Here is a 13,385-nt window from a genome sequence, read left to right as displayed (position 1 = left end):
ACAGACAAAAGCAAGGAGAAGTTAAGAGAGACTAACACCTCAGATGGAATGACAGACACAGAGAACAAATAAATAAAGACATTTCCATTAATGCTCAGAGGTCACACACCAACATTGATTGTTTTAGTATAATACGTCCTCGAAAAGAGAGAAGACAGAGGCCAACACAATCAAGATAGCACTGCTTTTAAAAAAAAAAATCATCAGATACACATGCTCATAGTATTTGTAGGAGGGAAAGGTTTAGGATTTTTTTTTTTTTTGCGAAAGACTGGGAAAAGGGGAATTTTTGGGAACCTGCTTGCCGGTTTCAGGGGGGTGGGAAAGAGGCAGAAATAGAGAAAAGCACAGAAATATATTTAAAAGTGGAGGATTATTCACCTTCATTTTCTCAAACAGAAGGATTAACAGCACCGATTTGCCTTTTGATACAGAAAAATAATTTCAGATTGTAGGAAAAAAAAAAAAGATATTTTGTTTTCAATCAGATTTTCCTCTTGGGATGTAAGTATCACTCTCTCATACATGTATTTAATATATGAGAAGATGAAAAAATACCGCCACTCTGACAAGCGGGCAGAGAAGTCTTTGCAGAGGACTCCCCACACGGAGCACTTGAACAATGCCTTCTGGTGTAAGAGCATTTTCTTCCTGTTCAGCATAATCATGCCTTGAAATAAATACTACTAAGAGCTAGTGACCTTTTTATTATTTGTTGGTAAAACAAACACAAACTCAAGATATCTAGAACAGACACAGTCACTGTGCTCCTGGTCTCACAGCCTACCTCACGACTGGGTTTTTGTTGTTGTCTAGGTTTTTTGTGTGTTTTTCGTTCTGTGGGGGTTTTTTTTGGTTGGTTTGTTTGTTGTTTGTTTTTTAAGATAATCCTTCGGCATACACAAATCAAACTGGCTTCTCAAGATTTCTATACAAGGGTTGCAACAGTTCACTAAGAATGTTACACAGGTCTTAAGGAGAATTCTTGAAGCCACTCATCTTGTATTCCAGCCTTCTCTCTTCCACAGCTCCAAATCCTAAAATTCTGCTCCAATGCACCCTTGGCAGTAACACATTGCTAAGCCTAACAGCTATTGAAGGAAAGCTTTACGCTTCCCTCCCATCCTGTTTAAGCATCCCACCTAAGCAGCTAATTATTTTCATACAGCAGGTAGAGTACTTAACAGAGCTACAATATAATTGTGTTAACCCAAGTTCAGTCAGAAAGACCTTTCGATGGTATTTGGAAAGGAGATAAACCTTAAGAATGTTCCTTTAAGTTCAGAAGTAACATTTCCTGGAGGTAGTATTAAAAAACAGTAGCTGTGCTCTTAGTACAACCACCTGAAAGTGCAGAATTTTCAATACCATGAATTCAATACTCATGACCTTTAGGGAGACAAAACTGAACTATTAAAGATATACGGGCTTTGTAAGAGGGCTGCATTTTAATTTTCTGATTTCTTCTTGCAATTTTATTTGGCTAAAATGCTCTTTCTTCATTTGTGTCTACTCCATTCACTCCAAGATGGCTACATACTTACAGTGTAAGGAAATCTTAGCCCCAGCAGCAGCAGAACTACAGAGGAAACAAACATATCATTTCTTTTGATACTTCTTCTGAAGTTCTTAATGATTCGCCAAAAAACTATTCTACACTCAATGAAGTTTCAAACTTCTCTAGTTCTGAAATAGCATACTCTGAATTCGTTAACATAAAGGCACTCTCTCTGATCTTTTTTCCTCCATCCATGTAGATAGTGCTAATACATTTGAAACAGAGATAAAAACAGGTCAGACGCAAAGTGGCAAAACCAAGCTTCTCTTACTTGCAAGGAAGGGCAAAATAAATTATTTTCCTGTAGTTTGAAGAAGATAATCTGAGGGTATAATTTTGAGTGGCTAGATTGTAGAAATGAAAAAAATGAAAAGCTTAAGTAGAATCTTTTATCAGATTCTTTTGAAGAAACTGAAAAGCTGCAGAGGGAATGGTCAAAAATCAGGAGCATTTCATTCTGAAAATTCTACTTCCAGCATGAAAAACCCGGGCACATTAAATTGATTCAAAGACAAAGATCTGCTTCTTGTCTTCTCTATTTTCAGACTTGTAAGCCAAGTAAGTGTATCTTCTGTATACGTAAATACCTAGACAAATAAATGTTTAATATAAAGTAGACACTCACTTTTATCGACTCCACGCTAACGAACATTTTTTTTTTCATTATGGGAAACAAACTTCAATTCTTTTACTTAGTTTTAAAAGAAATAGGTACCATTTCCTTAAGGAGAAAAATAATTCTAAGATTCCCTCCTGGCACTTGATACTATGGTAGTATTTAAAAATAATCGGCACTGAGCAATAGATGAAAGATGAATTTCGGGTTGGTTCACATGGATGCACTGACTGCACGGTAAAAGGTGTTGGTTTGCTCTACCTAGAGACTGCTCAGCTCTCCAGAGAAACATTTCCACATCTGACTAGTGACAATACACACAGAATTGTCAGTACTGAAGTCAAGGTACCTGAATTCCTAAAAAAAAAGAAAAAAAACCTTGCATCTAGAAGCTGCCCTGAAGGTCCATGGCCTAGACTCCCCAGAACCCAATGCATATGGTAGTACAGCTTCACACTGGTTGATGTCATTAGCTCCATGAATGTGGGGACAGGGAATGCAAAGTTTATTTTACCCAGGGGCATAGAAATATCTAAAGCCACAACAATCAGATTTTTCTGAAAACAGGAAGAAAGAAAAAAAAAAAGTCATATACTCAGACTAGGCCAAGCTTTTTGAAACCAGACTGGACTCGCTTTTTAAGTGGAACATTGTACCATAAGAACTTGGATTCTTTGGGTCTACATGATGTCTGCAAAGATACTGTAGTGTATGTGATTCCCTCCTGTATTTGAGGTATACAAAAAGAGTCTGGTTTTGTCTTCAGAGAGCAAATAAATAGAGTACAGCCAGCTCAGTATTTTCTTCCAGAGTTTAGATAAACAGCACACAAGATGGTACAATGGGACAGCGCTGAAGAGGAGTATGGCTTGTATCCCCTTCCAATATGAAAAGGTCTGGCGTTTTTTGGGTTTGGTTTGGTTTTGTTTGGTTTTTTTTTTGTAAATAAGCTATGTGATAGAAAAAAATCAGGGTGGACAGACTTACAAGAATCAGACCGAGGAACAATTAAAGAAATCTTTTTAACTCTGCCAGAACGATACCAACCCCAAGAGAAAAATAACTTCAGGACAAGCCTGCAATCAAGCTTCATTTCCATTTCACTGAGACAAGTCTGACACTTACAAGAGTATTTCATAGTTTATTGAAAGAGCACTTGTTACAATACAAACCAGTTCTGCTTTTCACAAGGCAGATGTTTGCTCTTATGACAATCCAAAACTTTTTTTTTTTAAACAATGGACAGAGCTGAAAATCCCATTTAATTCAAAGGTAGCTCACTGCTTTCTTTACAGTACAAACAGGTACACAGCATAAATTTCTCATGTGGCAGCTCCTGACGTTGTTCAATGGGAAGTGTCCGAGTTAAATTTCAACACATAAAGGATAAAGAACAAAATTCAACATATACAGGATAAAAGGACAAACAGTGAGGGAGATCTTGAAACTATGCTGAATGTACTGATAAAAATAGCATCCTCTAATTTGACAGATCCCTAAATTCAGATTGCTTGAGAAAGGATGTTGAAGTCAATCAGAGGAGCGTTAGTGGCATGCATTTCCCCTCCACCACCTCCCCAAATCCATGTGTCCCCAGTGAGTCCTAAAGGATATTTAGGAAATCGTCACTAAGGCACAGATGAATACAAGCCAGCTGTCGAAGCGCACAGCACATCAGCACTTAGCACTGGCAATTAAGTTTACTAAAACAGCGCTCCCATCACCGATGCCACATTTCCATTAACCTGAAAGCCTCTTCACACAGTCTTCTACGGAAGCAGCTGTATTACTGTTTGTTAGCTCCACTAATAGAGAATTTGGAGTGAGAGGTATGCATATTTCTGAATAGTGCAGAGAGATCTGTAAGTTCTCACACTGCTTCCCTTATCAGATGAGGCATTGCACTGTAATTAATATTCAGTCCTTAAAATGGGCAACTATTTTTACAGGACTCCCCCCCCCCCCCCGGTTTAATTTCTGTTATATCCTTGTAAAAGCCAGGAAAAAAGCTGCTTCCTTCGAGCAGACTGGGCTCCATTTTGACATCGACTATCCTTTTTTTTTTTTTTTTGTCAAATTATACAACAACAGAAGAAGCTGGGTTGTTTTTTCTAGTGCTGACTAGAACAGTGGGGTAACACAGCCTGCTGGTAACGTATCGTTCACCACCACCACTCAGGCATTTACAGATATTTCTTCTCAGATTTCTAAGCTGAGATAAGTTGGCAAAAAAATTTTTAGTGTCTAGCATTAAAATATCAAGTAGCAGGAGTTTTTAATCTCATGTCAGACATGTAGTTGCATGGATTCCTATATTAGCCCATGTTCAATCACGTGGTGATTTCACACAGGCAGCCACAATCCTCAACAAAAATGGGACATAAAATTGGTTTGGTCTTATCTCAAGACCTATCCCACGCAGACTAACTCTGTTCGGCTCACATATTCCTACAGAATTGAGAGGATTTTCCCAACCATGCACTTTTAAGAGAGTTCAAGCCCTTTTGAGGATACAAAAGAGCTCATAACTCTCGACACGCACAAAACCAAAGTGCAATGCACTACTAAAACAGGATTCTAAAATAAAGGCAACAGCAAAATATTATTTGCAGCCCAAAACTCATTTTGCAATTCTGACTCAAGATCAAAGAAAGCTTTGCTCATCTACAAAGCTTCTTTTCTTTAAGAATCAAGACATTTTCGGACACGATGCTTTATTTCCTTCATTCAAGTAGGCCAAAGCATGAGACAAATGCAAGTTACAAAGCTGAATTTGGACACAACATTAAACCTGCCGTAAAAAAATGTGTCCCAAGTGAAAGGACCAGCTGATTCTTTTAGGAGGATATATCTCCTACATCAGAGGGCCACCTTATCCTATCAGTAACACATGTGAAGAGGCTTAAGAGTTGACACCTGATTAATCGATAGGTAAACAGTGCGTGGCTGCCACTTACCATGTGTTGCAACCAGCACCTACACCGTGTGCAGTTGAGAGGGGGGGAAGCACGGCAGGAAACAAAAATAAGATAGATAGTAAGCTTGAGGCACTTGCTACTCATCTACAGCTATGCTGAAACACGCAGAAGTAACAATTACCAGTAGGGCTTATATTTTATCGAAAAATAAGCAACCTCAAGTAATTAAGGATACTTGTGCAAAACAGCACAAATTATTTAACTGTACAGATACACTGCAAAGTGGACCTATCTTACCAAACGGGGTAGAGTAGCCAATGTGGTTTTAAAAATTGCATTTGAGTTAAATTTAAAAGCAAAGTAAGTCCACAAAGCTTTCGATTGGCTTATGCTTAAGTCTACAGATTTTTAGAAGTAAGTGCAACTTTGTTTTGCACTTTATGAAACTCAGAAAGAAAAAGTGTGTAATTAAAACTGGGACTCTCCAATAAAGATAAAACCTGAAGCTCATAAAGCCTACTCCTTAATCAATAGTTTTGGTACAATTTGTTTGAAACAATCTGAAGTAGGGATTGCAAGTATTTGTCTTATGGCAAATCACCTGCAAGTATAGACCTCTTCAGATCATAACAGATATTAAAAATTTTAAACATGCATTTTTAGTGTGGTAAGAAGGAAAAGGAATCTTATTTTCTCCTCAAAATGACCTTCTCCTTTATTAAGCAAGTCTTGAAGCAGAGGTTTAATCCAAGACCAGAGGCACTACCACAAGCTACCACATTAAGATGAAACAGGTCAACTCTCCTAATCTTTGAGAGTTCAACCAGTTCAAAGTAGTGATCTATAATTCTTCATAACTACTTCAAGAACATCTCCCAGACTCACGCCCAAGAAAGCTGAAAACATAAAATAAAAAGAATTAGCTTTTTGAGGTTTCTTCCTGCACCAGAGTGTCGAAAAATCCTAGTTCCTTTCCACAATCTCTGTATAATATTTAAAAACAATCATATTTAGAAATACAATGGGAATTAGAAAAAGCTTATTTCCAAAGTACTGCTTCGGCAATACGTATATTCTGACATAAAATTCCATTCAGGCAAGTTTAACTATCACATCAATTTCAGAACTATAATTATGAACTTAAGTAGAAGCAGAAAAGACACTTCCTAGTCAAGGAGTAGGAGTGTTGCGACCCAACAGCTCTTCTTAATTTCTCTATAAAAGCCACATATCTTGTCAGCCGACAACTTTTGGTTTATAGATTGTTATTAAGAATTTAAGAGTGGAAAATATTTTTCTGAAGAGCCAGATCAATTTGAAAACAGAGGGTCAGTTTCCTTATTGCTAAGAAAAAGGTCACAAGAAACATTCAATGCTATAAACTAAATTCCTCTTTTGATTGTCTACATAAAACACAGCAGGAAGGTAGCACTTGGTAAGTTCCAGACAATGTTTTCAGCATTAGAAAAATACTCCAAGACACACACAGAAAATAACTGGTAAATGAGCTAGCAGGGAAGCTCTCCCCTCCACATCCCTCCCTCCAAGTCTTCTAGTCTATGAAAATTTCTTACAATTTTTCAGAACGTTCTTCCAATCAAGGTTGTTAAAACGGCACCAAAAGTCACATGCAAACTGAAGGGGCTCCAGGGCCAGTACCTTGTGTTCGTGTGGCAAATGACTCGAGTTCTACCTGGCCAGACAAAACCCAAGACTTAAGCAAAGCCAATCCTGGCTGTTTCCTAATGATGAGCCAGAATTGCCCTTGCTTCCCTCCTCCCCCAGACTACTGTTGGCCAACTAATCATACTGTAGTTTCTCTGCCCGTTTTGAGGTTAGGAGCTGAGAACTGGCGCCTCATCCGTGGGGGCGTCACAAACTGGTTATAGTGGTTAAGCCGGTCAGTCTGTTTGGGGGTGAAGTTAGCCGTATTGCCTTCTGCACTGCCTCCATTGTTGTGACTGCAGTAGGGTTGTCGGTGCTGGTGGATGTGGCGTTTTTGCTGGAAAGTCTGCAGGTCTGGGTTCTGCTGCCCGCTGTATGAGTGCAACGATTCAGATGAGGTCGATGTCTGACGCCGCAAGCTTTTTGGAGAGCCATTATTGAGAGAATTGCTTCTCCAGCGCAACTGAGGCGACGGCTGCTGCTGATTGCTAGGCTGTGACTGTGTGTTTAACTGCTGCCTGTTAATTTGGATATTATCTTGATTCCTCTGGGGGCCATACAAATTCCATAGCTGCTGAGGGTCTTTAGAAGCAGCTCTACTTTCTTTTTCTTTGTTTTCATCTTTGCTCTTATCATCTTCTTTTGGAATTCTAACCTCTATAACTTCATCCTCTGTGATGATTATATGTGTTCCTGGACTCCATGAGTTCCTATGTTTGGGATTGCTTTTGAAAGGAAAGCGGGGCTTGCGATTTTCAGGCGGAATAAATCGGTGAGGCATATTTTGTCGACGAAGCTGTTTTGCTATCTCCTGCTGCTGCAGATTTTTAAATCGAATCTGTTCTTGCCTCATCCAACGTAATCGCCCACGTCTGAAAGCTGGATCACCTGCCATTAACTGAGAAACACGCTCCTCTTTAGCAAGGTCATCATTCTCACTTCTTTTTAAGTCACCCGTTGGCTTCCTATCCACATCCACCACACTGGCAGAGTTTGGAGACTTAACATTAGCTACGGTTGACTGGGCTTTCTCTGGAGACCCTATCAGAGGTAAAACTTTTTCCATTTTTAACATCTTATTTCTAAGAACTTTGATCTCTTCATCCTTCATGTTGTTCTGCTTCTTCACTTCTTGCAAAATATCTTCCAATTTGTCTATATGCACCTTAAGGTCATCCACATCAGTTATTCCTTTGCCGTTGGAAATAACATCTTCAATTTTCTCATCTCCAACTCCTACTGTATCCCAGACATCACGAGCAACAGCTCGCCACGATTCACGCTCATTTGGATCTTTTTTCCCATACATGGCGCAAAGCTCTTTCATTTTAACAATGGCCAGAGCCTCAATCTCCTGCCTACTGTGCCTGAAGTCATTGAGCGCTACCTCATAGCATATCTCTTTCACAGCCTGAATCTTTAAGTCTGAGATGGTAACCCATTTGGAGTCTTTGCTAAGGCGTCGACGTTGGGGTATCTGGTACATTTTAATAGGCTCTCGTTTCTTCCCACTGCTGGGGAGGCCACACTTTTTTACAATGGTTTGGAGCTTGCTGGGGGGCAGCTTCTCTCTCAGGGAAGTGATCAGTCTCCAACTCTCCTCACACGATCTCTTGTCCGAATCATCCCCACTATCAGAGTCTGCATCCTTTGGAAAAACAAAAATCAAGAAGTGGCCCCAAAATAACCAAAATTAAAATTGTAAGAAAATGGAAAAGCTAAACAAGAAGTAGCAGGCAAAGAAAACTAAATAAAAAAAAATCAAAGTAAAACAAGTGATAAGGAAGTCCCTGAAGACCGAGTGCTAGGACATTAAAATGTATCTTCAAGAGTCATGGACTGTCAAAATTGCAGCTCTTCACTAAATTAAGATTAATATTATATTTAAAGTCTTTTCATCTCAAAATAGCAGGTAATCTAAACTCTTCCCTCCCAATCCCTTCCAAAATCTTTAAATAGATCAACTAAAACAGAGTTCTTGATTAAAAAAATTAAAAACCAAGTGTAAACTGCACTTGACACATGCTACAGAGACATGCAAATCCCCGCCACACACATTTGCCTTGGTGACTGCTCTTGCTTCTTTCAGCAAATCCTTCCCAGGTAGGTGAACACAACAGCCATCAGAGAAGATGTCATGAGCAGCCAGAGTAAGTCAGGTTAACACTGGTTAGTAACGTTGCACTTGGTTGCAGGGATGCTCAAGTTTAGAATCCACTTCACTACAACAGCAGCCAGAGAAGTGTTAGACGATAAGAAAAAATGAAACAGAAGCAGCCGAAAGGTTCAATGTTAAAAGGACTGTAAGTGCCACTATGAGAGGTGAAGACAGTGGTTCATATTCCAAGACTTGCTACAAGCTAAAAGGATATCCAGAATCAGAGTTTCAGAGGTGGGTTGTGGTTTGTTTTTTGGGTTTTTTTTCCCCATTTTTCACCTTGTTGCTTAGTTTAAAGAAAAAAAAAATTAACAGTCTTGTCTGTCCGAAGAAGGAGTTTCAGAAGAATGCAGCAGTAATGATTTTTTAAAATTGCTTTAATTTGAATTCTCAATTTGATATCCTTGCTTTGTCCTCTTCTCAAACCCTAGAGCCTGAAACTTTCACACATTTGCTAAAAGTTATGCATATTCTGCTTCTTTATTACAAGTTTTCCACCTTTTGCTAAATGATTTCTAATAAGCAGAGCTTCAGGTTTCCACATGCTAGGAACGTCTGTTCAGGTATTCTGCCCCCAGACGTTAAGGATATCCATTACTGCCTACTGCAACCAGGAACTGAAGTCAGACTACTTCTCTTTAAAGGATTATTAATTTCAGATCTCTCTTTAACAAAGCCCTACGTATTACTGTGATCCAAACATCTTCAATAAAACACATCAGTGTCTAATGAACCTCTATGTAACATCCCTAACGTTCACGTAGAGAATTGCAGTACATGAGAAAATGGGAAAAACCAATTACAACCAGTTATTCTAAAACCAAAGGAAACTCAGGTCATTGACTCAGAAGCACAGGTTCCTAAACTTAAGACTTTGGGTAAAAGACCACAAAGAACAGGGAACACAATATAATTTGGGGGGGAATGATCAAAGGCAGTAAAAGAAATAGTGTTCTGTCTACGGTCAACAAACTCCACAGCCTAAGATTTACATTATTTGAGGTTTTGTGACCTTATACATTTTAAAATATTTAACAATAGCACTAGAGAATCCACTTCTCCTAGTTTAGGTCTAAATATAAGCAAAACACTGGTTTAGAACAGAACATAAACTCTTTGTGAGTTTACAGCCAACAAAGTTTGTGGCCTAAGAAAATAGCACATTGCAGTGCAAACAAGAGATGTCCTGGAGGAAGACACTGTACCATCTCCACATTCAAGGTTACGTTCAGAAAGGCAAAACACAAAGTACTCAGATATTAAGTCTCCAGTTCCACAGGATTATTCTTATAAGTAGCAATATGGTAATTTTGTAACCTATGGGTAAAGCATATCTTGCGTATAAAAAGTCGATTAAGAGACACTACGTGGTCATTGCCCTGGGTGCACTCACCAGACCAACTAACGTAGGTGTATACCCACATTCTAACATCAAGCGGTCACTGCAAAGGCATTATGACCAAGAAAACCAGGAAGATAATTTTAACTCCCTTAAACACATTCAACTTGTAAAATGGAGAACAATTATTTCTATTCCCTAGTAATACCAGCAAGGCAAATACATATGAGTTGTAAATTTGGGGGGATGAGCTATTATTTATCTTTTCTGTACAGGACATCTAAGAAATAAATACCCAAATTGGTGGGAATCTCAGCATAAAACCAAAACAATCTGGTAAGCAGGATTAGCCAGCTTCTTGTACCCCAAATTATACTCCATTTTAGAACAAGAGTATTTATATTTCAATATCCATCTTACAGAGCAGTAAGGCAGACAACCTACTATTGCAGCTAGATATTGCAGCCATGTAAATACTTTTAAGGTACACGAGCTGAAATGCATTCCCAGTTTTCCCCCACTGACATATGAATGCATTAATCCTGTCCCTTCCAGACTCTGCATCCAGTGACACAAAAATAACGAGATGTGCCAAGAAGTTTTGCTGGGACCTGACATATTCTTATTAAGCACCACGATAAGCAGAATACTGCCTAACAAACCAATGATTTTGTTTGATATGACCCCTTACAAGTAGGAAGGGTGTCCTTCAGGAATTATATTGGTAATGCGCATAGGATAGGCTTCCACCTTTGCCCCCTAATTGAAATCAGCAAAACCAAAACAATCCTAAAGAAATCAGCAACTTTATTACTGTATCAAACAACCCACTGTCTAAAGAACCTTCCCTTAATCTCAAGTATACAGGGAAACAGATTCCCTTCACAACACTTTTGTAACTGCAGCCTTATTTGAAGGAGCTCCCCAGATAACCGATTCTTACATCTTTAATTCATACAATACCTTAGCTTACGCCTGTCAGCTACAACTTAAGGGAGGCAATTCCATTACATGCATCTCCGTTGGAGTAAGTTTTGGCTACGTGTCATACTCTTTTTCTTTTCACATTGAAGTGATTTTTGCCATACTTCTTTCAGCTACACAAATTTTAACTAAAAAATTGCAGAGATGAAGCATTACATTATCCAGATCTTAACTTCCTTTCTGAACTAAGTCTTGCATTGGTTCAAAGTCTGCAACCACTCCTCTCCATCCAAGAAATTAGTGCCTTGAGATGAAATAATTAGAGATGCAGAAGTCTTTAAGTGTATAATGTAGATTAAAAATTATGTAGCTGCTACCTATGGAAGCCACAGTACTTTGCTCCATTCTGCTTTTGGGAAAAGGGGAAGCGCTTCACAGTTTAAACCCAGCATGCGTTTAACCCACAGTTTTCAGTGGTCTCAAGCTAATACTACAAACGAATGAATCACGATTTAGAAATATTTATTAGAATTCAGGCACAATTGTATTTGTGTTCTGGCTAAAAGACAACCCAATGTAGTTAAAGTAGAATCAGGAGACTCAGGTTTCTTAAGGAAATCTAGATTTCATTTCTGGGCTTGGTCTCTTTTTTTAGAATTCACAGGGTGCTTGAAGACTGCATGCATTTCTATTTGTAACACACTTCAGAAGGTATTTGTGGTGGGAAGACTGAAGTCTTCTTGTATCAGACGTAATCTATCAGATTTTCTGTTTAAGAAGTAGGTGGAATGGTGGAATTCCCATTGTTCTGAATGAGTTAACATTCCCCTTGCACACTGCTCCCTAGTCATAACCCGCACCATCGGCATGTGTACCATTAAGACCCTTACAAGGAACTCCATGCAGGGGGAGGGAGAAGGGTTAAAACATGCACAATGCAGCAACATTTTCAGACATCATTCAAAAAATAGATCTAGCGTATCAGTGTTCTGGGAATCTCTTTGGCAGCACAAAATTAGTATGTTCTGGTGATCCAAGACAAAAATAAAGGCAAACATCCCAAGAAGTAGCTGTTTAGAATACTAGAAAGGAACTTTAAAAAACACAGAGCATAGAAATGCTCTTCTTTCAGGTTAAGTTGCAAGAAATCCAACCTGTCCCAACAATAACTGATGAAAGCCACTTCATTGTCAATTGCGATCGCTGAATTAACATGAAGGAGCTCACTCTCACTGATAATAATTCACTGTAGGCACAAAGTATTTGAGAACAAAGGGAGAACTGCATTGTGCAGACAACCCAAGCAGGTTTCCTAAACTTTCAGATAAGCAAGGACAGGAATTACTGTTTGCCAAAGGTAGAGTTAATCTGAAGTAAGGACACATACCAGTCTTTGCTGCTCCAACAAGAGATCAGCTTCCTCTTTCTCCTTCTTATACAAAATCTCCATTTCTTGTAATCTGAAGATGAACAAAAGAAGAGAAGTAGCCAAAGAGATCATTACTTTCACGTTGGTGTTATTCTACATGCACAGCCCACTGAATTCCAGTGACAAGAGTGAAAGTCATTCCACTTTAAAGCAAGTGTTATTTGTCTATTACAGTACTATAGAAGTGAAACTTCCTATAAGCTGCAGTTCAGCCCTTCACCAACAGGTCTACAGGTTTAGTGGCAGGCCCTTATCTGTTATTTTTGATGGACCTAGAGCATTAAAACACTCAAGTAAAATAATGAGAAAGCTTTCTAAACTTTCCCAATAGGTAGCAGAGATGCTAAGTGGCAGAACCTAGGTTTAGGTTTTACACAGACACCACCCAAATAACCTACAGCTGACTCCTCCTTGTTCTGGTACAAATTTTGAGTTATTTTCTTACCTTTTCTCCATCTCCTGCTTCATGTCAATGCCCTGCTTCTCCAGAAGCTCCCTCTGAGCAAATGTCCAGTCCACTGGCTCAGAGGGAGTCTCAGCTGACGGTGTTTTCTCTCTTTCTGCTCGTGCTTGCTCTGGATGGTTAAATCTGAAGACATGATTTTTACCCATGATGATACGATTTCCTAAAAACAGAAAGAGAAGTTAACTCTTTCAGGTAAGTATTACAGAACCATTGAAAAACATCACTGAATGATTCAACTCAGTTATCCTGTTGAGCGGCAGCGTAAGAATAAGTTTGCCCTAGAAGGATTTCTGTATACATTCAAGTTACCTA

At 38.9% G+C, this 13,385-nt stretch overlaps 1 protein-coding gene across 8 annotated transcripts in view; it reads right to left on the bottom strand.

The window, feature by feature from the left end:
• Positions 1 to 13,385, bottom strand: part of KIF1B (kinesin family member 1B) — a 93,131-nt gene that overhangs the window by 35,911 nt on the left and 43,835 nt on the right. For 7 of the 8 annotated variants that reach the window (XM_086764246.1, XM_086764250.1, XM_086764248.1 and 4 more), the window contains 2 exons: positions 13,053 to 13,233; positions 12,566 to 12,638 (listed from right to left, as the gene is read on the bottom strand). In XM_086764246.1, the coding sequence (XP_086620372.1) occupies positions 12,566 to 12,638; positions 13,053 to 13,233 (254 nt within the window). Of the gene's footprint in view, positions 1 to 3,295; positions 8,406 to 12,565; positions 12,639 to 13,052; positions 13,234 to 13,385 lie in introns of those variants that run through there. The other variant, XM_086764254.1, reaches the window with a different exon arrangement.

This window comes from Chlamydotis macqueenii, chromosome 21 (genome assembly GCF_036417535.1).
Source record: "Chlamydotis macqueenii isolate bChlMac1 chromosome 21, bChlMac1.mat, whole genome shotgun sequence".
NCBI classification, from domain to species: Eukaryota; Metazoa; Chordata; class Aves; order Otidiformes; family Otididae; genus Chlamydotis; species Chlamydotis macqueenii.
This window is presented reverse-complemented; position numbering and strand designations above follow the sequence as displayed.